General features: G+C 48.1%; 2 protein-coding genes across 2 annotated transcripts in view; one reads left to right on the forward strand and one right to left on the reverse strand.

The window, feature by feature from the left end:
• LOC310878503 (ATP-dependent RNA helicase DDX3X-like) overlaps window positions 1–1,964 on the forward strand; it is a gene marked incomplete at both ends in the record, with an annotated part of 2,239 nt that extends 275 nt beyond the window's left edge. The window contains 2 exon segments of the mRNA XM_083792832.1: window positions 4–124; window positions 126–1,964. Coding sequence (XP_083648958.1) covers window positions 4–124; window positions 126–1,964 — 1,960 coding nt within the window.
• Window positions 1,965–16,469: 14,505 nt separating this feature from the next.
• LOC310878504 (choline/ethanolaminephosphotransferase 1-like) lies at window positions 16,470–17,795 on the reverse strand (the record flags this gene model as incomplete). The annotated part of the gene is made up of 1 exon (XM_083792833.1): window positions 16,470–17,795. One exon carries the CDS (start codon window positions 17,793–17,795, stop codon window positions 16,470–16,472), a length of 1,326 nt encoding a protein of 441 aa, XP_083648959.1.
• Between the last annotated feature and the right edge of the window lie 9,705 nt (window positions 17,796–27,500).

Below are 27,500 nucleotides of genomic sequence, written 5' to 3' on the forward strand. Positions count from 1 at the left end.
GAGCCCTCCTCACGGCGACAACGGAGGGTTCGGAGGTTACGACAACAACAACAACAATGGCGGCTGGGGGGGGGGAGGAGGAGGAGGAGGAGGGGGAGGAGCCGCCAGGGACGCCGCCGCCAGCTTCGGCGACTTCCGGGGACGGGGGGAGCGATCGGGGAGGCAACAAGCTCGCCTTCGCCAGCGACCGCGTGGCGGGAAAAAGGAAGTTTGGCGGAGAGCGATGGGGCTACGGCGGAGGAGGAGGAGGAGGAAACGGCGGCTGGACGGACAACAACGACGACGAGCTCTGGTCCAAACTGCTGCAGCCCAACGAGCGGCTGGAGCACGAGCTGTTCTCCGGCGGCAGCACGGGCATCAACTTCGAGAAGTACGACGACATCCCCGTGGACGCCACGGGCAACGACTGCCCGCCGCACATGGAGAGCTTCCAGGAGCTGGGCGAGATCCTCATGAACAACGTGGCGCTGACGCGCTACACGCGGCCCACGCCCGTGCAGAAGCACGCCATCCCCATCATCAAGGCCCGCCGGGACCTGATGGCGTGCGCGCAGACGGGCTCGGGCAAGACGGCCGCCTTCCTGCTGCCCGTGCTCAGCCACATCTTCGGCGAGGGGCCCGGCGAGGCGGCGCGACGAGGAAGCCAGGAGAACAACAACAACGGCGGCGGCGGCGGCGGCCGGCAGCGGCGGAAGCAGTACCCCGTGGCGCTGGTGCTGGCGCCCACGCGCGAGCTGGCGCTGCAGATCCACGAGGAGGCGCGCAAGTTCTCGTACCGGTCGCGCGTGGCGCCCCGCGTGGTCTACGGCGGCGCCGACGTGGGCCAGCAGATCAAGGAGCTGGAGAAGGGCTGCCACCTGCTGGTGGCCACTCCGGGGCGCCTGGTGGAGATGCTGGAGCGCGGCCGCGTGGGCCTCGACCACTGCCGCTACCTGGTGCTGGACGAGGCCGACCGCATGCTGGACATGGGCTTCGAGCCGCAGATCCGCCGCATCGTGGAGCAGGACGCCATGCCGCGGGGCGGCGGCGGCGGGCGCCAGACCATGATGTTCAGCGCCACCTTCCCCAAGGAGATCCAGGTGCTGGCGCGCGACTTCCTGGAGGACTACATCTTCCTGGCGGTGGGGCGCGTGGGCTCCACGTCGGAGAACATCACGCAGAAGGTGGAGTGGGTGGAGGAGGGCGACAAGCGCTCCTTCCTGCTCGACCTGCTGAACGCCACGGCGCCGCGCGACGCGCTCACCCTGGTGTTCGTGGAGACCAAGAGCAAGGCCGACCAGCTGGAGGACTTCCTGTTCCGCGAGGGCTACGCGTGCACCTCCATCCACGGCGACCGCTGCCAGCGGGACCGCGAGGACGCGCTGCACCAGTTCCGCACGGGCCGCTGCCCCATCCTGGTGGCCACAGCGGTGGCGGCGCGCGGCCTTGACATCTCCAACGTCAAGCACGTCATCAACTACGACCTGCCCGGCGACATCGAGGAGTACGTGCACCGCATCGGGCGCACGGGCCGCGTGGGCAACCTGGGCGCGGCCACGTCCTTCTTCAACGACAAGAACGCCAACATCACCAAGGACCTGCTGGACCTGCTGACCGAGGCCAAGCAGGAGGTGCCCGCCTGGCTGGAGCGCCAGGCCTACGAGCACCAGCACCGCGGCGGCGGAAACCGCGGAGCCGGCGGCGGCGGCGGGCGCTCCAAGAGGTTCTCCTCGGGCGGCTTCGGAGCCAGAGACTACCGCCAGTCGGCGGCGGCCGCCGGTCCGGGCGGCGCCTTCGGGGGGGCGCCGGGGGGGCAGGGTGTCCGAGGCGGCGGCGGCGGAGGCGGAGGCCCTCCCGGGCGAAGCACGGGCGGCGGCGGTGGCGGCCACGGAGGAGGAAAGCGCGGCTTCGGCGGAAGTTTCTACGGCAACGACGGCGGAAACAACTACACCCCCCTCGAGAAAGACTGGTTTGGCAGCAACTGAGAAGGTGTGGATCATCTGAGAAGGTGTTGATCATCAACTGAGAAGGTGGCGACTGTGGCTCAGGAGGTAGAGCAGGTCGTCCAATGATCCATGGGTCGGCGGTTCGAATCCCGGCTCCTCCTCCTGTCTACATGTCGAAGTGTCCTTGGGCAAAGACACTGAACCCCAAATTTCTCCCGATGTGCTGGTTGGTGCCTTGCATGGCTTCCGCCGCAATCGGTGTATGAATGGGTGAATGTAATGCACAATCTATGTAAAGCGCCTTGGATAAAGGCGCTATATAAATGCACCATTTACCATTTACCAAGGTGTGGATCATCTGAGAAGGTGTTGATCATCAACTGAGAAGGCGTGGATCAGATCGGGCCTCAACGGAACAATGGCCGTTTTAAGCCGCGAGAAGTTGCGTGAATTTTGTCACAGGACAAAAATCATAGGGATCATATATAGGGAGTTACAACGATAACTAGTCGGCATAGGAAGAGGTTGCTATGCTATGTAGCTTTAGTGACACGACAAGTACTTTACCAAACCCCGATTATCTGCCCTCGACTTCTTTGCAAAGCAAAGAAGTGCAGCGCAAAGTGCGACGCGAAGCGTGCGACCCACTGGAGCAGTGGTTCTGCAACAGTTTTTTTCGAGACTGTGCCGTATAAGGGTCCGTTACGCTCTCTTAGTTGCAGACCGGTAAGGGAGGGTCCATTCGGAACTCCCCACCTTGAGGACCACTGCGATGGAGATCAAACACACATCGTTAAGACGCTTGAGCGTGGATGCTGACACGCCCCGTCTAACGTCAACCTTGTAAAGAGAAAAGTACTATACTTTGTTCTCGTCTTATTGGGGGAACCAACAACTACTAAACGATGCCAGTGAGGACAAAACATATGGGGGCCTATATTACTAATTAATCGCCCGTTCTCCAAGGGACCCATATAGGTTTCTTCCCTGGTGCGCCTGGATGTCTGTCTCGCGCCACTGGCATGTCGGAAAAAACGCCTGCGCCGGCCGCGGCTTTTTCGACTGCACAGTGGCAGGAGTCGGTTGGGCTTGTCGTGCCGAGACAGCTTGTACACGAACCCGAACCCCTGTTTGTTTGTTTTTTCCATTTGGCCTCGGCGCCGCGGTAACAACCGTGACCCAGAGGACCAACAGGGTTAAGGGGGAGTGGACCAACAAACCGACTCCAAAAACTAAATCACACCAGAAGCCAAGATGATTTTTTTTTAGGACCCTCTCGAAAACAAGATACTAGTATATCTCAATGGGGTATTCCTAAATGAAGCATTTCAAACAACATGATAAATGGTGGATTGGCTTTGGTGATTTTTACCCATATATGAAACAACTGAATAAATTTGCTGAAAACGAAAAAAGGAAAACCAGTAGACAAACAGAAAGACAGACTCCAACCCTGGTAGAGGAGGTTCTCCGCCAAGACGTTATGAAGCTGCAGAGCCCCCAAAAACACCCCCTCGTTTCAAATACTGCATGGGGACGCCCTGATGAGGGGTGGGAACGTCCCCCAAACACCCCCTCGTTTCAAACACTGCATGGGGACGCCCTGATGAGGGGTGGGAACGTCCCCCAAACACCCCCTCGTTTCAAACACTGCATGGGGACGCCCTGATGAGGGGTGGGAACGTCCCCCAAACACCCCCTCGTTTCAAACACTGCATGGGGACGCCCTGGTGAGGGGTGGGAACGTCCCCCAAACACCCCCTCGTTTCAAACACTGCATGGGGACGCCCTGATGAGGGGTGGGAACGTCCCCCAAGCACCCCCTCGTTTCAAACACTGCATGGGGACGCCCTGGTGAGGGGTGGGAACGTCCCCCAAGCACCCCCTCGTTTCAAACACTGCATGGGGACGCCCTGGTGAGGGGTGGGAACGTCCCCCAAGCACCCCCTCGTTTCAAACACTGCATGGGGACGCCCTGGTGAGGGGTGGGAACGTCCCCCAAAAACACCCCCTCGTTTCAAACACTGCATGGGACGCCCTGATGAGGGGTGGGAACGTCCCCCAAACACCCCCTCGTTTCAAACACTGCATGGGGACGCCCTGATGAGGGGTGGGAACGTCCCCCAAAACACCCCCTTCTTTCAAACACTGCATGGGACAGCCTGATGAGGGGTGGGAACGTCCCCCAAACACCCCCTCGTTTCAAACACTGCATGGGGACGCCCTGATGAGGGGTGGGAACGTCCCCCAAACACCCCCTCGTTTAAACACTGCATGGGGACGCCCTGATGAGGGGTGGGAACGTCCCCCAAGCACCCCTTCGTTTCAAACACTGCATGGGGACGCCCTGGTGAGGGGTGGGAACGTCCCCCAAGCACCCCCTCGTTTCAAACACTGCATGGGGACGCCCTGGTGAGGGGTGGGAACGTCCCCCAAACACCCCCTCGTTTCAAACACTGCATGGGACAGCCTGATGAGGGGTGGGAACGTCCCCCAAAAACACCCCCTCGTTTCAAACACTGCATGGGACAGCCTGATGATGGGTGGGAACGTCCCCCAAACACCCCCTTCTTTCGGCGGCCGTGGCTCAGGAGTTCGAGCAGGTCGTCCAATGATCATCCGTGGTGTCGGCGGTGGTTCGAATCCCGGCTCCTCCTCCTGTCCTACATGTCAAAGTGTCCTCGCGGGCAAGACACTGAACCGCACATCGCCATCCAATGAGTCGGTCGGTCGGTGCCTCACATGCTAGCTCGCCACCATTTGGTGTGTGGATGTGGGAAGTGAGGACGCTGGCGTCGACTGTTCGCCGCTTCACCTCCCAATGAATGAATGAATGAATGAACCCTTGTGAAGTACTTTGAAAAGCGCCATAAAAATGCAATTCATTCTTTCAAACACTGGGACTAGTGATGATGGATGGGAACGTGAAATGTCAGGGCAATCAATGCATGTTCAACAGTGTTTCTCAAACCTTTTTTTCATTTCATTGACCCCCCCCCAAGGGTTCGTGTGGGACCCCCGGGGTCTCCCTAGACCCAACTCTGAGAGTCACTGATGTACGACATGCCCGTACAGAAAGGCATGCCCGTACAGAAAGGCATGCCCGTACAGAAAGGCATGCCCGTACAGAAAGGCATGCCCGTACAGAAAGGCATGCCCGTACAGAAAGGCATGCCCGTACAGAAAGGCATGCCCGTACAGAAAGGCATGCCCGTACAGAAAGGCATGCCCGTACAGAAAGGCATGCCCGTACAGAAAGGCATGCCCGTACAGAAATGAGGGGAGGTTACAACCTAGTCCGACTAGGAATCAGTCAAGGCAAGATGGGACTTATCTAATAGTTTAGAATTGTTCATTAGGTTTTCTTTTTTTATATATCTAATATAGTTTAGAAATGTTCATTTTTGTATTTATTTTCATTTAGTTTTTATTTTTATTTCATTTTTTAAGTGGGTTTACTAGTTTATTTTATGGCTTGGTTAAAGTTGCATTTGTGTTTTTAATACTTGGTTATAGTTTCAATATTATTGTTTTTTTTTTTCCCAAGCCTTGTGGTTATACTTTAATTTTTGATTTAATGTTGTAGTCTTAATTTGGCTTACTATTGTAATTTGGAGGGACAAGATTCAACACTATTTTTAAAAGTATTCAAGTTTCAGGTATTTTGAAATAAATAAATAAAATGTGGCAACTATTGACCAAGACTATATGCTAATTTTATCTAGTTTTTTATTCTATTCCTCTTTTTTTACCCCAACTTTTTACGCCACGTTTGTGATGTTATTGGTAACTCCATAACGAGCATGCACCGTAGCTTTAACACCCCCAGCGCCCACTAAAACTAAAAACGCCCAAGACAAAGTATTGTGCATTTGCTAAATAGTCACTGTATTGATTTCAAATCATTAAATGGTATTGTATCGCCATAATGAACCAATATCGTATCGTCTACATGTAATTCCTCTACATTCCCTGATTGTGTAGACTTCACTGCACAAACAGCATGGAATACAGATGTGTATATTACAGGAAACTCCCGTTAAACTTTCCAACAAACTCCGGTAAACTCCCGCATTGTACCGTCTCACCTGTATATTAACTGTATATGCTGCTAAACTTGAGGTTTACGGGCAAAATACAGTGCCCATAATTGTATGTAAAATAAAACGTTACCACCTCTCCATCATTTAGCTGCAGGTTACCACCTACTGTAAGCCCTCAAGGACCACTGGTTGAGAACCACTAGATAAATGATGCGAAGCCTGCGGAGCTAGTTTAGGCAGGCAACTCGTGAGCTGATCAGGTGACTAGTCTCATGCACTCCTCTTTACCTGATCAGGTGACTAGTCTAGTGCACTCCTCTTTACCTGATCAGGTGACTAGTCTAGTGCACTCTTTACCTGATCAGGTGACTAGTCTAGTGCACTCTTTACCTGATCAGGTGACTAGTCTCATGCACTCCTCTTTACCTGATCAGGTGACTAGTCTAGTGCACTCTTTACCTGATCAGGTGACTAGTCTAGTGCACTCTTTACCTGATCAGGTGACTAGTCTAGTGCACTCTTTACCTGATCAGAGCGGCTATTAAGCTGCAGCTGCTGCTGTCTCCCTGCCTCGCTCGCTGCTAACCTGCTGCTCATTAAGTGTTTTGCAAATCCCACCACCGCCTCCCCAGCATCCACCTGTATACAGGCTCTGGTTCTATAGACCCCCCCCTGCATGGGGGTCTTATTCGTTCCCTGTAATTCTACTTGGCTTATAATTCAACTGAAATGTAAAGATGGGGAGGAATATATCGGTTGTAAAAAAGGTGTTCAGAGTTCCTGACACCTCAACTGACCAAACAGATTATTGAAACTCTACTGGGAAAGCTGCAGCGGGTTCAGAACAGAACAGCTCCACTTGCCCCGAGATGTAAAATGAGATGTAATGTTATAAAAATGCATGTCAAGCTCTCCTGGACGACAGTCCAAGAGAGGCTGACAATATCACTCCTTGTTTTCTTGAGACATATTAATGAAACGAAACATCCTACCTGCTTATACAATCAACTTACACACAGTTCTAAATTACACCAATATGAGACATGCCACAAGAGGGTGCTATCGAGTCCCTAAAGCCAGAACAGGGTCTATGCAGCACACAGTACTGTATAGAGCCATGGCTGAGTGGAACAAACTGCCAGCTATAATCACAAAAGAAAAAAACTAAATCAAGTTTCAAGAGACAATTGAAGAGGCATCTTGAAACCCAAAATCTGTAGGGTGCTCAAACGCGCACGGACATGCACACACACACACACACACACACACACACACACACACACACACACACACACACACACACACACACACACACACACACACACACACACACACACACACACACACTAAGGCTGTCCCCAAACATTCAAGGTTCGAATGTTCGCTCGTTAGGGTTGGCACTCGAATCTTAATTAATGGGTATGAACCATTCGTTTTTATTTATTTTTTATTTGTTTTTATTTTTATAAAAATAAATATTATATATTTTTTCCTTTTTTATTAACTCGAAAATATATCTCGGCGAGAATGTGATATGAGCATGTAAAAAAAAAAGTAAGTTTCTAGTGCATTCCTGTCAGAAGTTATGTCTATCTCCTTGTGCTGTCCCTCTCCAAACTCCCCATGTGCACATGGCTAGTCGAGCAGTTCTGATTGGCTGCCTCGTCTCCAGCCATGTTGCCTCAGAATTCTTTAGGGACACTAATTTGAGCATAACAGCGGAGCGCAGCTAAAAAGTGGCATAACGTCAGCAGCAGACCCACAGATAATAATAATGCAGCTGGTAATTAATTGATTTAATCAATTTGGGCTTGTTTCATATTAAATTAATTTACTCACCTAGAGTTTAAAAAATGGAGGATCATGTAAGAACACACTTTTGTTATTGAAGAGCAGGGTAAATATGATGTTTTGCGCCAAGGTCCTATTCCTTTCCTTACAGTCTAGGCTTAGGCTGTATCTTGTTGTTTTGTTTTGAAACATTATTTCCACGTTGAATCGTTCTGATGGCCGGGTTTGAGCAGCAGTATAGGGGGACAAAGACCAACAGGGGAGCCCACGACGGGACGGACGGCCGCGACCGGGCGTCGCGGATCATGAAGAAGTGACACTGAGGAAGCGACGCCATGGGCCGTCGGAGCCCCCCCTGGGGGGTCCCCCCTAACCGACTGCAATAGGCGAAAAATCAACTGCGAGTCTGCGACGGAACGGGCTGGCGGGGCTGCAATATTAAACATTTTTCAGGGAGAACTCTCGGGCCTCTAGCCGTCGGGGCTCTACGCAGCTGCGTAGTTTGCGTAGTGGTGTTGTGTGTGTGTGTGTTGGGAGAGAGAGAGATTGATAACGAGCGGGGGAGACGCGCTGTGTGCTCGGATCGAGACGGTTATTTTTTTAATTAATTAGAAACAAATGGTCCGAATGTTCACTCGGAAATTCCTGCCGAAGTTCGAGTCCTAAAATAAGGGCTAGGGTACAGCCTTAACACACACACACACACACACACACACACACACACACACACACACACACACACACACACACACACACACACACACACACACACACACACACACACACACACACACACACACACACAATGCAGTCATGATCATGATTAGGATAATATTTTCTATTGTATTTTATTTATATATCCTGTATATGTCCTGTAATGTATGTCCTGTAATGTCATATTCATGTCGAATGTCCCCAGGGAGATTAGCTGCTGCTAATTAGCTGCTGCTAACTCTAAACTCTAACTACAGAGTATACATACAATGAAAATTATTTTGCTCAGAGCACTCTCAGTCTTACATACACAGGACATAAACAAACATCTATAGTGCAAGAAAAGACAAAAAAACAGGAAAAGAAAAGTTCAAGTGAAGTGACAAAACAGTGCAATACAGTTCAAGGTCAGCTGTTCAGCAGCCTGACTGCCTGGGGGTAGAAACTGTTACTGAGACGGGTGGTACGAGATTTGATGCTCTGGTAGCGTTTTTTTGGAAGGGAGTGGTTTGAACAGGGTATTTGCGGGGTGGCTGGTGTCTTCCATGATGTTATGGGCTTTTCTCATACAGCGAGTGGTGTAGATGTTATGGAGACAGTGGTAATTCTGTAGTGCCGATGATTTTAGCTGCTGTTTTTAATGGTCCTCTGCAACTATTGGAATCCTGAGCGGTCGTGTTACCGTACCACACTGTGATACAGCCAGTTAAGACACTTGTTTGGCCTACAGGGGAATGAATAGGGACAGAGCCCTGACGCCAATCTATGCTTCATATATCTATGCTCAATTATGCTCAATAAATATATTCTAAATTCACTCTAAGAGTTGTCTAGACTGGAATACTGTCAATAAAAACCACTGCATGGTCTGTTTGAAACCATTCGTATACAGACTCTCCAAGGTGAGGGACACTCATTTACATTTTCACAGTTAATACGCAAACAGCCACATCCAATAAAGTCCCGGAAGCCAGGAGTCGAGGGCACGAAAATAAGCATTTCAAAGCGTGTAAGAAGTCGCCGTCTTTTTAAATAAAGGATAAGGGATCAAAGGGATCGCATCAAATAAATTAAACATATGCGTATAGCACGGCAGACGTTCAGCACTTTAAGTGCTACTTAAAGTTTCATCGGATGTGATATATCCAGCAATGAAATGTGTCATTGGCAAACTGCTTAACCTTGCACTGGCTGCTGGAATGGGGGTTCTGCATGTGCGTGCGACACACACACACACACGGAAATAGATCTCTCTCTCTCTCTCTCTCTCTCTCTCCAGGCATATGTTGTAATGGCCGGCGTAGGAGGCTTTAGCCTTTTACTGCAGCAAATGACAGAGAGAGAGAGAGAGAGAGAGAGAGAGAGAGAGAGAGAGGGGGAGAGATCTATTTCCGACATGACCTTTTCATGCTCACATGAACAAAGGCCACTGTCTTCTTGTCTTTTTCTTTGGAATTACCTCTCTCTCTCTCTGCCACAGGCCATGACCACAGACAGGTCTTAATGCACCATGTCCCGTGTGTGTGTGTGTGTGTGTGTGCGAGCGGGGTTGGCGAAATGGCCTTTCTGTGTGGAGTTTGCATGTTCTCCCCGTGTCCCCTAGGGTAGGTATATACCCTCACAAAAAACATGCAGTAATCCTGGTCTCTAGACTGCCTCCCCCTGGCCAGCCGAGGCGCCTGATGGAGGGCGAAGGAACTGGTTGGAATAACGTGTTCCTGCCATGCGCTATATCGTACGTCCAACCGGGGAACGCAGCCAATCAGGCTGGAACCCAGGCCGTAAGAGGGCGTGCACTTTTGGAAGAAAATAGCAGATCTACAAGCTCTCGACGCGTCGCAGCGTTATTTTCCGGCTGTTGGCTACTGGAGATGTGTAGCGATGACATGGATTTCTAAAGAAAAAAGTGCGTTCAAGATCAGGAGATCGGGTATGGCATGGAAAGGAGAGAGGAGGGCATTCGCATTTCTTTCACCATGTAGTAAATGCTGCATTCGTGGTCTGGAGAGGGCAGTTGTTTTACAGACGGTTAAAAGGGCAGTTGTTTTACAGACGGGTAAAAGGGCAGTTGTTTTACAGACGGGTAAAAGGGCAGTTGTTTTACAGACGGGTAAAAGGGCAGTTGTTTTACAGACGGGTAAAAGGGCAGTTGTTTTACAGATGGGTAAAAGGGCAGTTGTTTTACAGATGGGTAAAAGGGCAGTTGTTTTACAGACGGGTAAAAGGGCAGTTGTTTTACAGATGGGTAAAAGGGCAGTTGTTTTACAGATGGGTAAAAGGGCAGTTGTTTTACAGATGGGTAAAAGGGCAGTTGTTTTACAGACGGGTAAAAGGGCAGGGGCTGAAGCCGGTGCAGGCTTCTGGTCCCTAACCTAACCATAACCGTAACCTAACCATAACTGTTCGCCATCTTAACGCATGTTCGCCAACCTTAATCCGGTGGTTTTCCGCATGCCGGTCCTATGGTATGTTGGACAAAAGTCTGCTCCCTTTGATGTCTGCGTACTGTGCACGTGCACTGTGCACAATCCTGGCTGAGATGAATCACATTCACGTTGCTCATGCCGTGCTTTGATATCTCATGTTTTCAACGTCTCCCTTCAAACCTCAACCCCTCGGGTGAGGTGGAGGACATGAATTATCTTACACGCACACGCACGCACGGGGGGGGGGGGTGTTATCAAATGAGAGCGTTTTGTCTTCCTGCTACACACAAGTATACAAGCTGTGGTGGAAAGTAACTAAGTACATTTACTCGATTCATCAGTACGATGGATCGCAGACGAGGGAGCTGGAAGAGTTCACCAAGATGCCACCCAGACCCGATACATACCGCTACATTTGATCCAGACCCAATACATACCGCTACATTTGATCCAGACCCGATACATACTGCTACATTTGATCCAGACCCGATACATACTGCTACATTTGTTGGAAAAAAAAACTAGACATATTTTTGCTTGCTTACCTCGCTAAGATTCCGATAATAATTCCGATGATCCCTCGCGTTCATATTTTTGCTTGCTTACCTCGCGTTGATATTTTTTGAACGACAGGCAGGTCAGAAGTCAGACATGAAGAGCTTGGTATATCCATCTGGTCAAAACCACGGAGAGCTAACCCTAGATTAGGAGATACGAGGGATCCTTTCTGCAGCGGTAAACAGGGAAGTAAAACGGGACCGCGGATGAAGGAAGAGTATGGTGGCCTTTGGAGAAAAATAAAATCAGAATATTCTTCTCTCGTTTGATATAAGTGAAAATACGCCGTCGGTTGGATTGGTTATGACGTTCCCACACTTCTAAATGAGTTAACCCATTCTGGGCGGGAACCCCTTTTGTTGTTAGCATTATGTTGTGCTTTATAGCTATTGAAAAATAGCAGATCTACAAGCTCATAGTGCGCCACCGAGTGGTGCGCTACGAGTTTGTAGGTCTGCTATTTTTGAAAAATCGAAGAACGACTGACATAGAAACATAGCTTTTTCAGAAAACTGTCAGTTTTATAATGTGAGGTAAAAATGGGTTAATATGAAAAGGGTTGAAAACCAACCGGGTTAGAGAGGAAATAAACACTGAGCGCCACAGACAGACAGACGGGGGGGGGAACAGCGGTCGCTGGACTCCAGCGTTAGTTAGCATTCACCGCGGCACGCCGCCGAGAGAAGGAACCGACCCGACCGACGCACGGAGGATAAAATGTTCCCTCCGGAGGGTTTCAAAAGGCTTGGTCTCACCTCTCCTGAACTCACTCTCCATTCTGGGTCAGGCGCCGCGCCGCGCGGCGAGGCCGTGTGGCTGGAGCACAAAGCACAGACCCACGCACGCACACACGCACAGCAACGCACGCACAGCAAGCAAGCGCACACACACCATATATAGCACACACCCACATACGCACACACACACACACCAACGCATGAGCACACATGCACGCGCGTGTTCACATCTGCGTGTGTGTGAGTGCGTGTGTGTGTGTGTGTGTGTGTGTGTGTGTGTGTGTGAGAGAGCGTGCGTGTGCATGTCTTTTGCATCATCTTTTATTCTCCATTGTTCTGTAAAGCACTTTGAGCTGCATTTCATGTCATGAAAGGTGCTATACAAATAAAGTTTTATTATTATTATTATTATGTGTGTGTGTGTGTGTGTGTGTGTGTGTGTGTGTGTGTGTGTGTGTGTGTGTGTGTGTGTGTGTGTGTGTGTGTGTGTGTGTGTGTGTGTGTGTGTGTGTGTGTGTGTGTGTGAGAGCGTGCGTGTGCATGTGTGTGTGTGTGTGTGTGCGTACACCATTTGTTCTCAAAGTGTAAATACAGCATCACGATAATAATTTTAACCCCTTCATGGCCCCTACGCAATGCACTGCACAATGTTTGCTCCGATTATGCTGCCGGCTTGGAGCCGTTTTCGTGCTCTGAAAAAAATGAACTAAATTTTAATCTGACGCATGATCAGGCTTTGATCGCAGAGGAACCAAATGGACCCAAAATGGAACCCACATTGGAACCAAATGGTCCATTTGCACGCTAAATCAACATTGATTTTACAATATAAATCGGGGTCCCAGAGATAGAAATGCCATTGAATGGGGGAAGGGGGGGGGGGGGGTGTCCGTAGACTAACACATGTCCAAGTGGGGGTGCTTGAAATTAAAATGGTTGAGAATCACTGCTAGAGCCGCGGTACCTAATTAGCCGGCGAAACCCCCATTTGAAAAGATCTGCCAGCGAGCCCCATAAGAGGAGGTCGATACGGCTCGCAGAGCCCCACAAGAGGAGGTTGTTACGGACGGCTCTGGCACTGATTCTCAACCCGGTCCAATGAATGTCAAACTGGGGTTTGACATGCATCACATCAGGCTAAACCTATACGGTCCGCCCATTTAATGGCATTTCTATCTCTGAGACCCCCATTTTTGTTGTAGCGCCCCTCAGACATGCACACAACTCCCCCCCTCTCTCTCTCTCTCCATCACTTATCTCTTCTACTCTCTCTCCCCCCCCCCCTCTTCCTCCGCCCCCCCCCCTCTCTCTCTCTCTCCTCCACAATTACTATTCTGCAGCCTTTGTGCCTCGATCGTCTCAGATTCAATCCCCCCTCTCTCCTCTCCTCTCCTCTCCTCTCCTCTCCTCTCCTCTCCTCTCTCATCCCCCCCTATCTCTCCTCTCCTCTCCTCTCCTCTCTCATCCCCCCCTATCTCTCCTCCCCCCCCTCTCACATCTCTCCTCTCACCAAGCTACGGTAGCAGCGTGTCAATTTGCAATATACAACGTAGCCATTCACCAGGCGCTCTTAATTCAGAGTGACTCATACAGTAAATAAGCAAGAACAACAACAACAACACATGGTAAAGAACATTTAAAAAAAAGACATCACACAGTAAGCGAGAGTCTGACTGAAAGGAGAGAAGCCTTCCATGTACAGTATACAGGCGTACAGTATGACGATGCCTGTATACTGTACTTGAATGGCTTATCTCCCTTTTCTTCTTATCCTTTTGATCAATTATTGCACATTGCGCCCATGCCATGTTGTCCTATGCTATGTTGTCACATGTCTGTTGTTGTCACTGCGCAGAAAGCATGGAATACGGATGTGTATATTACAGGAAACTCCCGTTTAAACTTTCCAACAAACTCCCGTAAACTCCCAAATTGTACCATCACACCTGTATATTACCATATATTAACTGTATGTGTACCATCACACCTGTATATTACCGTATATTAACTGTATATGTACCATCACACCTGTATATTACCGTATATTAACTGTATATGTACCATCACACCTGTATATTGCCGTATATTAACTGTATATGTACCATCACACCTGTATGTTACCGTATATTAACTGTATATGTACCATCACACCTGTATGTTACCGTATATTAACTGTATATGTACCATCACACCTGTATGTTACCGTATATTAACTGTATATGTACCATCACACCTGTATATTACCGTATATTAACTGTATATGTACCATCACACATGTATGTTACCGTATATTAACTGTATATGTACCATCACACCTGTATATTACCGTATATTAACTGTATATGTACCATCACACCTGTATATTACCGTATATTAACTGTATATGTACCATCACACCTGTATATTACCATTTAATAAAGAACTTGAACTTGAACAGTATACTATCTGTACAATGAAACGTACGGAGAATGATGTTATGATAAATAGTTTAAATATTTGTTATACATTTAGGATTTGGACATTTTTCATAAAAACTAAAAAAAAAAAACTTTTGGTACCAAAAGTGCTTTTACAGTTTGGGCAATCTGCTCCAAGTCAGAACAATACCAAAGGTACATATAAGAGCACTGTCAAGGGCAAATGAAGGCTAATATCACTCAAAATCACTCAAAAATATTATTTTGAAATATTAAAAATATATACCGTCTGTAACAAGGGTGCACCATTTATCACATAAACAGGAGAGAGATGTCATATAGGCCTATTTATTTTCTTCTAATTTATGCAAATTGTTAAGATTTTTATTTCATGAAGTTACTGAGAAAAAAGATCTTTGAATGTTGGTTTAATTCTTGAAAAGTTTTTTTTTTAATGTTTTTTTTAATGAAAATGTTTTGAAATAATAATAATATATAAAATACAAAATGTATAGGAAACAAACAAATAATAATAAAGGGCCCCAAAAACCCAATGTTTGGGAACCAGCGCCCTGTCGGTGCCACGACGGCCCCCACCCAGCTGCTCTATAGCCTCGCTCACAGCCTTAACTCATCTGAGGTAGCCTCGCTCACAGCCTTAACTCATCTGAGGTAGCCTCGCTCACAGCCTTAACTCATCTGAGGTAGCCTCGCTCACAGCCTTAACTCATCTGAGGTAGCCTCGCTCACAGCCTTAACTCATCTGAGGTAGCCTCGCTCACAGCCTGGCTCATCTGAGGTAGCCTCGCTCACAGCCTTAACTCATCTGAGGTAGCCTCGCTCACAGCCTTAACTCATCTGAGGTAGCCTCGCTCACAGCCTTACTCATCTGAGGTAGCCTCGCTCACAGCCTTACTCATCTGAGATAGCCTCGCTCACAGCCTTAACTCATCTGAGGTAGCCTCGCTCACAGCCTTACTCATCTGAGGTAGCCTCGCTCAAAGCCTGGCTCATCTGAGGTAGCCTCGCTCACAGCCTTACTCATCTGAGAGAGCCTCGCTCACAGCCTTACTCACCTGAGGTAGCCTCGCTCACAGCCGTACTCATCTGAGGTAGCCTCGCTCACAGCCTTACTCATCTGAGGTAGCCTCGCTCAAAGCCTGGCTCATCTGAGGTAGCCTCGCTTAAAGCCTGGCTCATCTGAGGTAGCCTCGCTTAAAGCCTGGCTCATCTGAGGTAGCCTCGCTCACAGCCTTACTCATCTGAGATAGCCTCACTCAAAGCCTGGCTCATCTGAGGTAGCCTCGCTCACAGCCTTACTCATCTGAGATAGCCTCGCTCACAGCCTTACTCATCTGAGATAGCCTCGCTCAAAGCCTGGCTCATCTGAGGTAGCCTCGCTCACAGCCTTACTCATCTGAGGTAGCCTCGCTCACAGCCTTACTCATCTACGAAGAGTAAAGCCTGGTCACAACCTAAGGCAGAGAAAAACCTGGTCACATCCTAAGGCGGAGAGAAAAACCTGGTCACATCCTAAGGCAGAGAGAAAAACCTGGTCACATCCTATGGCAGAGAGAAAAACCTGGTCACATCCTAAGGCAGAGAGAAAAGCCTGGTCACAACCTAAGACAGAGATAGCCGGAAGCGTCTGGCCGCAACACCTGTCAGATGTATTTCCCCCGGATACGATATTTTTTTTGACCAATCACAACACTTGTTTCATTCGACAGAGAATGTAAACAGATTTGTAAGGCGTCCAAACGGAATCTCCTTGAGCTGTGTACGTCCGCCAAAATCCTACTACTTCCGCCAATGTACTTCTACAGCATATAGGTCGTGCCCGTGCAGCGTGGCGGCTCTACGGCCGTCCGGCCCTCCAGCGAAACCTGGTTTCGCGTTGGTTCTTGTCGCCGAACCGGGAGGAGGAGGAGGAGGAGCTTGTGCTGCTATTGGACGACGGAGCGAATGCCGCCGCCGCCGTCGCGGGGCTGGCGAGGCCGCCGACGGCGTTGGGCTTCAGCTTGAAGACGGAGATGTCCAGGTGCGCGGCGATCTGGTTGCACACGCTCACGCTGTAGCGCAGCAGGTCCAGCGCCGAGAGCAGCAGCGCCAGCCACAGCAGGAGGTGCTCGTCCAGGACGCTGTTGAAGTACTGGTTGAGGACGAGCAGGCCGGGTCCCAGGAAGGCCCAGTCGGCCAGCTGCATCTCGCTCTTGGTGATGTGCGCCACCATCAGCTTGCTGGTGACCTTTGCCGACACGAAGCCGAACGCCAGCACGTAGAGGCAGGGGTGGCGCTCGAAGAGGCGCGCCGGCGACTTCTTGTGCACGGCGGTGGCGAGCGCCAGCACCATGCCGATGTGGAACAGCGGGCCCAGCACGCTGCTGCCAGCGATGGTGGAGCGGTTCTTTCCCACGCCGCCGGCGAAGATCACCCGCAGGTAGCCGGAGGCCGAGAAGAGGGCGCCGGCCACCGTGAAGAGCAGCGGCGCCATCTTGGCCGGCAGCGTCGGCGCATCGTCGTCCAGGCCGTCTTGGCCAGGCAGCAGCAGGGCGGCCACGGGCGCCGGCAGCGGCAGCGTGCGCTGCCAGAGCTCCGGGCCGCCGAAGGCGGCCGCCAGGTGCACGCCGATGATGAACATCTGCACCTCGGTGACGTCGACGGCGCCGCAGCGCAGCGTGCCCAGCACGTACGTCTGCCAGTGCGCCAGGTAGAACATGGCCATGGCGGCGAAGCAGCAGAAGAACATGGCGTCCGGGTGCGTGCCCAGCTGCGCCGACACGCACGTGCCCAGCACCACGAACACGGTGGAGAGCGCGTCGCAGCCGTGGTCGAAGAGCTCGCCGAGCGCCGTGGAGGAGGCCGTGCGGCGCGCCTGCTTGCCGTCGACGGCGTCCAGCGACTGGTAGAGGAAGATGCCCGCGGCGGCCGTCAGGTACACCCAGAGGGGCGCGCGCTCCGTGGCCGTCGGGCAGTGCCACACCAGCAGCAGCGTGGTCAGCGCGTTCACCGCCAGGCCCAGCACCGTGATGAGGTTGGGCGCCACCCAGGGCGGGAGGCGCCGCAGTAGCCACTCCCAGAAGTGCTGCATGACGGGCTCCAGCAGGCTGCTTCCCGCGCTGTTGTACTTGTGCTCGTCCAGGCGCTTCAGCTGCTCCTGGGAGAGCGGGTGGGACGGCGGCATCATCGTCTTCGTCTTCTTCTTGTTGTTGTTGGACGACCGCCCCGGGGGCTGTCGGTGGGTCAGAGGAGCTTCTGCACTGGACTGCAAACGTTGTTCTTCTTGACCAGAACGGAACCACGGTCTACGGTCTTCCAGGGTTGAAGCTCGAGACACCTGGGTAATCCTCTATCCTCTATCTGTGGGATGGGAGGAGGAGGAGGGGAGAGGGTGGTCCGGTGTACAATTACACGGAGGTGTGGCCGTGAAGGACAGCGGTGGCGAGGACGATATGGACAAGCTTCCCTTTGGCTAACCTATTATGACCCCCTGATCGGATATCGATCTACGTTATGTCTCCGAGAGTTTGAATTCGTCTACAGACCAAGGAAGCCGATACACAACTGAGTGAACGCTCGGCCCTTAAGCGCGTTTTTGATTGGAGCCGGTCATGACGACATATCGATGACACCAGCGAGGAACGGCCATATATGGTCATGGCTGGTCTGTGGGTATATGGGGGTTCCGAGAGAGTGGCCAGGGTTTCTGTGAGATTCTGCACTCCTTTTTCACATAGTCAGGGAAGGCTGATGTTGGTCAAACAAATTGTAGCAAGTCCCTTGAGAACCTTCCTCCTACCCTCTCTCTGGGAGTAACAAGGATGGATAGGATCAGGAACAAGTACATCAGATGCACAAGCACATGTCAGATGTTTTGGAGATAAAGCCAGAGAGGCCAGACTGAGATGGTTTGGACACATAAAGAGGAGGGTAGTGAGTACATTAGTAGAGGGTTGCTGAGGTTAGAACTTCCAGGCATGAGGCCTAGAGGAAGACCAGAGAGAAGATTTATGGATGTAGTGAAAGAGGACATGAAGTTGGTTGGTGTGAGAGAAGAGGAGGCAGGGGACAGCGTGAGATGGAGGCAGACACAGGTTGCTTCTTTTCTCCAGTTTGATCTTAACCTATTCCAACAACTCTACACTCAAATCCGGATGAAACGATGATATATAGCCAGGCCAGACAGTATTTGTAATAAGCAAATCAGAGTGCTCTAGATGGATTTAATCATGAATATGAGCATTCCAATGTGTTTCTAATGCTCAAAAAGCACAAAGTAGACACCAAGTTTGCAAAAAATGACAAAGTAAAACAAATGGTCAGATAGTCGCCATCTTTGAAATATGCAAAATAGAGGTTTAGCCACACCCAGTGATACAGATAAGCATTCCAAAATGTTTCTAATTGTCAAAAAACATGATTTAGACACCAAGTTTGCATTCATAGCTGATCTAGTTCAAAAGTTCTGGACAAAACCTTTTTCAGGTGGCGGACTGGCGGCCATATTGGATTTGGCCACTATGATGACCCAGAGGGTTGCTGGCTCAGGCACGGATTCAACAAATATGAGCATTCTGAACATTTTGAGCACCTCAGAAAATCTGTAGCTCCAACGGTTTAGAAGATAGAGCCATGTTTGAAGTAGCGGCCATTTTTAAAAGGGCGTGGTCATTTTCGGGTATTTCGCCCCGGATAGAGAATTGTTCACAGTTCCCAAGTTGTTCGCGGGGGTCATATTAGTCAAGAACAATTGCGATATTCTCTCCTAAATGAAGTCCTAGACAGGTCCTAGACTAAATGACATTGGACAATAATTGAAGGAGATATGACCATCTACAACTTGTTGAAACAGATACCCCAAAGTAGAGAATTTGCTCTGCAAAGTTTCCCTGAAATCTTAGCACCTCTGGAATGGGTGTGACAATAGATACTTGTCCACACCCCTAATGTCTTGCATAATCACTCCCCCACCCACTAACCACTCCCCCACTAGGTTAGCTGTCAATGACAGTTGAGTGGAAAAGTACATGTTGTTTTACTTGAGTTAAAGTAAAGAAATATAGGACTGAAGTTGTTTAGTGTATGTTTTGTAATAATACAATCTAAAAAGTAACTATAGGCTAATTGAGTTTTCAATAGATATAGGCTATGTAGTTTTAGACCAATGCTTTTACATGTGTGCACTGAAACAAAGGGCAGAAGAATGAGATCTTACACCTTAGGTGCCCCAATAAACCCTTTTGAAAGTACAACAATTCAATTTAACTTATACACTACCTGGTTGTAAATAGCTGCAGTACAGCATTTTATGCAGGTCTACTTTAAGCAATCAAAGTCAGACAATTGACCCAGTATTTTAAATGAATAAAACCGACACATCAGGCTATGATGCGTTGTGCGCTTGTAGATTTGCTATTAAAAAAAAACAGATACAGCAAACAGCAAGTCATAATGCCTGGTTTCTATTTAGTGTGCAAGGCTTACATCCGGTCTAAAGCCCACCCACTGTATGCGCTGATTTCCATACACAATACATACACGATCTGTATCCTCCCCTCACCGGATGTTGAATTAACAGTGCTAACGGCCGTTTTACACAAACGCTGTCTATAAAGCTCTCAGTTTTCTGCATCACAGCAGCAACTATAGGCAGGTCTATCCACACAGGTAATGCACATCCAGCGCCATAGAAAGCACCTGGCAGTGAGTGAAACACAAGAATAGCAGCACATAATTAAAATCTAAAACCAGACAGGCCCAGGCCAGAGCCCACAATAAACTATTCTATTTAAACAATGTTTATCTTACCTTAGATGTTCTTCTTGGGTTTATACTTTCTGCTTGAGCATGCTGCTTCCAATAAGCCCTTTTGCTTGAGTGCATAGCTGTAGAAGTCCTTACAACTGTATTCAAAGTTGGTCTTGACTTGGATTTCACTCTTGATGAGTTCCACAGAGCAACGGCTCCTCTGGTCACTCCATGCAGCATTCATGAGGGAAAACACTCTCTCTACTGGAGCATTGGTAATGGGGATGCTGAACAGGAAGGATGCAACAGCAGTCAGATTTGGTGTTTGTGTGCCTTTAAGCAACATGGACCACTTCATTCATTCACTTCCATGTCCAGTTTTCCTCTGATCTGTAGAGCCTCCACCACCTCACTGAGCTGGGAGAATGTGAACCTGCTCTTCAGTGCCAAGCATGCAACAACATTCTTCTGGTAATTGTTGTCTGTGAAGTCATACCACTTTTTCCAGGTAGTTGAGTGCAACATTGTAGAAGTTGGAAAGATCATTGCTGATTGTTGCTGCCTCTTGGTCTGTAAACTCTTTGAGTAGAGCACCAGCCTCCATTCCAAAGTGGGAATCAATTTCTCGTTGTTGGATCTTTGTCTTGAGAGTGAACATTATGTCATATAGCTCACAGACGGTCCCATTCTGTCCTTCCAACTGCAGAACAACTTCATGGAAGATCTTCAACACCTTATCGAGGACGGCCAGGTAGACCTGTAGCTCAAGGGGTTCTCCTTCACCATGCTCATCCTTCTTAAGCAGCTGCCACAGTGCTTTTGGGCACTGATTATCTCCCAGTGACAAGAAGTAGCTCTTGATAGCTGCCCAGCTGTCATGTAGCCTGTTGACAGCAGGCCACAGACTCAACCATCTTGTGGGCACGTTTCTCCCTACAGCATGATACTCCTCCTCCACAAAGGCAAACACTGCTTTCAATGCTTCTGTACGGTGTGCAGATACTGAAAAGTGACTAAATAGTTTGTTCACTACAGAGTCAATGTCAATATTCAGCCTGTCTGCAGCATGCTTTGCACAGTTGTGTACTATGTGAGCCATGTAATTTGCCTTGATGATGCCACTGTTGTCTAACTTTAGCTTCTGGAACACTGAATTATTTTTCCCATAGTTTGCACTAGCATTATCAGCACTGTATGCTGAAATCATGTCCAGTTGCAGGCCATTTTCTTCTAACTTGCTTGTAATCTGGCGATGTATGGTAGCAGATGTCTCATCACTATCCTCATAAAAGTCAAGTATCTTGCTTTTCAAACCCAGCTCTGGTGTCCAATATCTCAGTGACAATGGGAAGAGCTTTGTTGTGCCATGATTAGCTAGAAGCATCTGAAGCAACTGAAAAGAATGGAGTGTGGGAAGTTTTGTCACATGGGAGTTCATGAACCACTGGTGTTTTTAGCTCTCTCAAGATATTCTCTACACTGGCAGGTATCGTATCTCTCAGCGTGCAGCAGTGCAGGAAAAGAACCAGGTCAAGATATCGATGGAGTGAGGTTAAAAGCAAACGGCTTTATTGCAGTGAAAAGCAGTCCCGCGTCAAGACAAAGAAACAAAGGATGTCCTTTGTGGTTCTCTGGATTAAAAAACACACAGTAACTCGGTAGCCGAAATGAGTGACCGGATCCAGGATCCCGATCAACCCACAAACCTGTCCTTATATTTGTAACTAGGCCCCTCCTCTCCAGGACATACAGCGCTCTTTCCGGTTGGAGAGAGGCGGGACCTAGGACAAAGGAACCTGATCCCGTTTCAACTGGGGCGCTAATTTTTAGACGATAAACCGTTTTAAAACTTAACAAAACTTAAATGTAAACTGTGAACAGACTTATGAACATGGTTAATCATAACTTAAAAGTATATGAAACGGAAACACTTGTAATTAGGAAATGTTTAACGGAACTATAAAAAAAACTGAACACTCTCTCTTAAGAGGTAAACTAACACGGTGGAGCGAAACCCTATGTTCTTATCGCACATTTTAAAGGAAACATGACTGATGCCAGCTTATTGCCACAGTCTTCAGATCGCTATGACTGGGCGTGTTGCACTGTGTGGTAAACACTGGTTATTTCAGCTGCTGTTACCTTATCTGCGTTTGAATCTTGCTTTGGTTTTAGAGAAGTCACAGAGAGGAAACCCTGGGGGCGAAAAAGACATAGTGAACGCTATGTTTCATACGTGAACGGGCGCAATGGTAGTCAACGGCCCAGCGCGTTCACGTCTGGCCCATGAGCAATCCCAGAATGCACTGTTTCCAACCTGGAAGAACGCCTCATGCACTGCAGGGTGACCACAAGTGGACCACAGGTTTATTTTTTAGCATTAGCCGGTTGGAATTGATATGAAGCTTATAAACCCGCGAGCTCGGGGCTTTGGCGTCCAATGGGTAATGATTTTAAAGGTGTAGTGAAATGAAAAAGACGTTTTTCACACTTTTAGACCATATCCGTGGTCATCCTATGGCCATACCCAACAATGGATGCCAAAAAAATTTGAAAATTCTCATTTCTGTGTGTTTTTATATCAAAGGTCCATAAAAACGATTGCATTATTTATTTATTAAAACGAAAACGTGCTGCGTGATGACGTGTAGAGATACACATCGATAAAAGCCAATAAGAATGAAGCTCACCCGTTTAATTCCCCATATTTGCGCATCCGTCCATCACAGCTGCTACTGATTACAGAATACTCCGTTTTTATTTCCATTCCAGATAACATCCAGACAGTGTATTACTCGGTTTCAACTCAATCATCACGCTAAAATATGTATCTGAAAACATTATAGGGTAGAAATAAGCCACATAACAGTAAACTGGTACAGCTGGCCGACCATCTGATTTATAAACAAACACACACCACGCTGCTGCGCATAGCATTAGACACCGTCCCTAGCTACCGTCCCATCGCCTGAAGGGATGCGACGCTCTGATTGGTTCAGAAACTTCAGACCGGTGTTTCATGTTGAAACACCATTTTCATGTTGTTCACCATTTCCGTTTCACTACACCTTTAACCTGCGAGCTCGCGACTTTGGCGTCCAATGGGTAATGATCTTAACCTGCGAGCTCGCGACTTTGGCTCTCTGAGTGTTAAGTACAGTACAGTGCATTGCTGTTCATGCATGGTGCTACTGTATTGGCTCTATGAGTGTTAAGTACAGTACAGTGCATTGCTGTTTATGCATGGTGCTACTGTATTGGCTCTCTGAGTGTTAAGTACAGTACAGTGCATTGCTGTTTATGCATGGTGCTACTGTATTGGCTCTCTGAGTGTTAAGTACAGTACAGTGCATGGCTGTTTATGCATGGTGCTACTGTATTACGTACAGTACAGTGCATAGCTGTTTATGCATGGTGCTACTGTATTACGTACAGTACAGTGCATGGCTGTTTATGCATGGTGCTACTGTATTAAGTACAGTACAGTGCATGGCTGTTTATGCATGGTGCTACTGTATTAAGTACAGTACAGTGCATGGCTGTTTATGCATGGTGCTACTGTATTAAGTACAGTACAGTGCATGGCTGTTTATGCATGGTGCTACTGTATTACGTACAGTACAGTGCATGGCTGTTTATGCATGGTGCTACTGTACTGTCAAATAGACAAAACGTTATAAACGTACAGAGACATGGCGTCGCAGGCCTCCGGGTCTGCATCAGTGTGGAAATCAATTATAAACCAGAAACCACCGTCTGCTGCTGTCCAAACAAAACCCTCGGCATTAACCCATGCTGACCTGAGATCAGATTCATACGAGGTTTCCACTGGGACACGCACACTGGTCTGATGAACCCATTCTGACCTGAGATCATCATTCTAAAAAAATGTCAGTCGTTCTTCGATTTTTCAAAAATAGCAGACCTACAAGCTCATAGCGCGCCACTCGGTGGCGCGCTATGAGCTTGTAGCATAACGTGATGCTATAACACCAAAACGGGTTCCCGTTCAGAATGGGTTAAGCATACAAAATTAATTATGCTCAAATCATCAAGCGTGGCGAAGAAAAAAAAAAACAATAAAAAATTAACCCGCCAAGGAAAACAGATGGTTGGTTAGCCACGCTAACCTGGTTCAACGTAACAGCACTTTAGTAATGATAATGACTATACACAGATACACTCACACCATGTGTTGTCTTTCTAAAGTTATGATTATACAATATAGGTTATTGGAAAATACACTATATAGGACGGCATCACAGTGCCAGCTTAAATGATAGTTTGGAACATTTTCTACACTGTCAGTCAAAATAACATTGATTCTACGATATTAATTGGAGTCTCAGAGATGGAAATGCCATTAAGTAAGTATATATTCAGTGATTTCACTTAATTCAAATAACAATTATTTTTTTTGTTTTGTTGTGATAATCCTCCCTATTTTTTTTTAACCTTTATTTAACCAGTAAAGTCACATTGAGACTGCGTCTCTTTTACAAGTGGGAACTGAAGGCCAAGAGGCAGAAATAACATTACACTTCAATACCACATCACATCACATTACATTTTGAACCAGCACAAATACAACATCCATAATACACCTTAAAGTACCTATGCATAAATACAACAAGTCACCTGTCCTACTTTTTAGTAGCAGGGCAAAAATACACACTTGAACATCTTCTTTACAAACATTGCAACAAAGCTGGTTAGCAAACTGCCCTCCCACTCTGGGCGTTTTGGTGTAGAGCACATCAAAGCCTTCTACAAAAACCTTGGTGTTTGTAAAGATGATTTTAAAATGACAATGGTAACAACCGAGGAGGTACTTAAAAAACTGAGTGCTCTCCAACCCCACAAGGCCACTGGCCATGACAATATTCCCTCCAAATTTCTCAGAGACTCAGCCTTTTCCATAGCTCCAGTCATCACCCACATAGTTAACCTCTCCATCAAACAGGGACAGGTCCCCCAAGATTTTAAACTGGCCAAAGTAACCCCCTTGTACAAAAAAGAGAGTAAATTAGAACCCGGCAACTACCGCCCTATTTCTATTCTAAGCTCCATCTCGAAAGTGATGGAAAAAATAGTCTATGAACAGGTTGAAAAGTATCTTGCCTCTAATAAATTGCTGTACGAGTTCCAATCTGGTTTCAGAACATCCCACTCCACTGACACATGCCTCCTCTATTTGAGCGATCACATCAAACACGAGGTGGATGCTGGAAAATACTGCGGCATGGTCATGCTGGACCTCCAAAAGGCTTTTGACACCGTGAACCACTCCATACTGGTTAACAAGCTTAAAGCTATTGGTTTTGATAGCACATCAGTGAGCTGGATGCAATCCTACCTGGAGGGGAGAGAACAGATGGTGGAGGTGAACGGAACACTGTCCCCTCCCCTCCCAGTGAGCTGTGGCGTCCCACAAGGAAGCATACTAGGGCCTTTACTGTTCCTAATTTATGTTAACGACATGACTTCAGCTTGTGACTGCAACTTGTTCCTGTTCGCAGATGACTCAGCACTGCTGGTCTCGGACAGGAACAAACTGCAGGTTGAAAAGACCCTCAGCTCTGAACTCGGTAGAATCTGCACCTGGCTCGCTGATAACAAACTATCCTTACACCTGGGAAAAACTGAATCCATCCTCTTCGGATCAAATAGTAAACTCAGCAAGGCAGATGGCTTCTTGGTTAGAGTGGGTGACAATATTATCACACGAAAAGATGAAATTACCTACCTAGGTTCCATCCTGGAGGCCAATCTTTCCGGTGATAAAATGGCCACCAACGTAATCAAAAAAGTCAATCAAAGAACAAGATTCCTTTACAGGATCTCCTCACTGGTCAGCAAAAACACCTTGAAGACCTTAACAGGAGCCCTCGTACAAGGTTTCTTTGACTATGCATCCACCTCTTGGTACCACAGCACCTCAAAGGCCCTTAAAACAAGGCTCCAGACCTCCCAAAACAAACTGGTCAGGCTCCTACTTGGCCTCACCCCCCGAACCCACCTCACCCCTGCCCACTTTGACAGGCTGGGATGGCTTAGGGTCGACGACAGAGTACAGCATCTTGCAATGGGTCTGGTCCACAAGATTCGATACACCACCAAGATACCCATGTACCTGTCTAAATACTTCCTTAATGTAAACAAAGTCCACACCCACAACACCAGAGGGAGTGCAACAAACCATGTACAACCCAGATTCGGCACAAACAAGGGACTAAATTATTTTCGCTCCTATGCCACCAAAATGTGGAACGCCCTACCAACAGTCATTAAGACATGTGAATCCCTTGACTCCTTCAAAACCGCTCTCAAAGGGCACCTACGGATGGCTGCAATTCGAAACTGGCCTCTGTACAATCTGAATCCCCCCCCCCCCCCCCCATTTTCCCTCACTGTATATGTATCTTTTCCCTTTTTTGCTTCCCATATGATGAATTCCTGTTCTGTACTTTAGCTACATAGAAATGTCTATTTGTATGTCTCTAAATGTCTGTATGTCTTTAAATGTTTTGATTAATTGAACAATGTGGACCCTGTTGTAAACAAGTGTAATGCTTAATCGGGTCGTCCACTCACAGTTGACAGTCTTTGTATTGAGTTTGTGCTTAAAATGTACTGTAAATTCTACAAACTGTTAATAAATATTTCAATCAATCAATCAAAAACACCATATACACAATTCTACACGATCTGAACCGATATACTAAATATATAAGCATGAACATAGGCTAGTACATATCCAAACATACACAGGTGTTGGATTGTACATCTAAGATAATTCTTTTGAAACTTATCGAGGGAACTTTCAAAGCCAGTTTTAGTCTGGACTGTAGATCATTCCACGACCAATAAGGGACAAAGAAGGCCAGACATTTTTTACCCCCCTCGGATTTAAATGCTGGTACTACACACCGCGGCCAAGGCATTTGACCCGAGGTTGAGGCCGCTTTGGACCAAGTCGAATTTGGATGAAATGTAAGACGGCAGGTCAACCCTCCCAGAATGGCTTTATAAATGAAAACATGCCCAATGCTGAAGCCTGCGAGCTGCCAATGAGAACCAACCGAGTCTCTAAACTGCCTCCGCCTGGCCAGCCGGGGCGCCTGATGGAGGGGAAAGGAAC

This window comes from Protomyctophum parallelum (assembly GCF_964188405.1).
Source record: "Protomyctophum parallelum genome assembly, chromosome: 20".
NCBI classification, from domain to species: domain Eukaryota; kingdom Metazoa; phylum Chordata; class Actinopteri; order Myctophiformes; family Myctophidae; genus Protomyctophum; species Protomyctophum parallelum.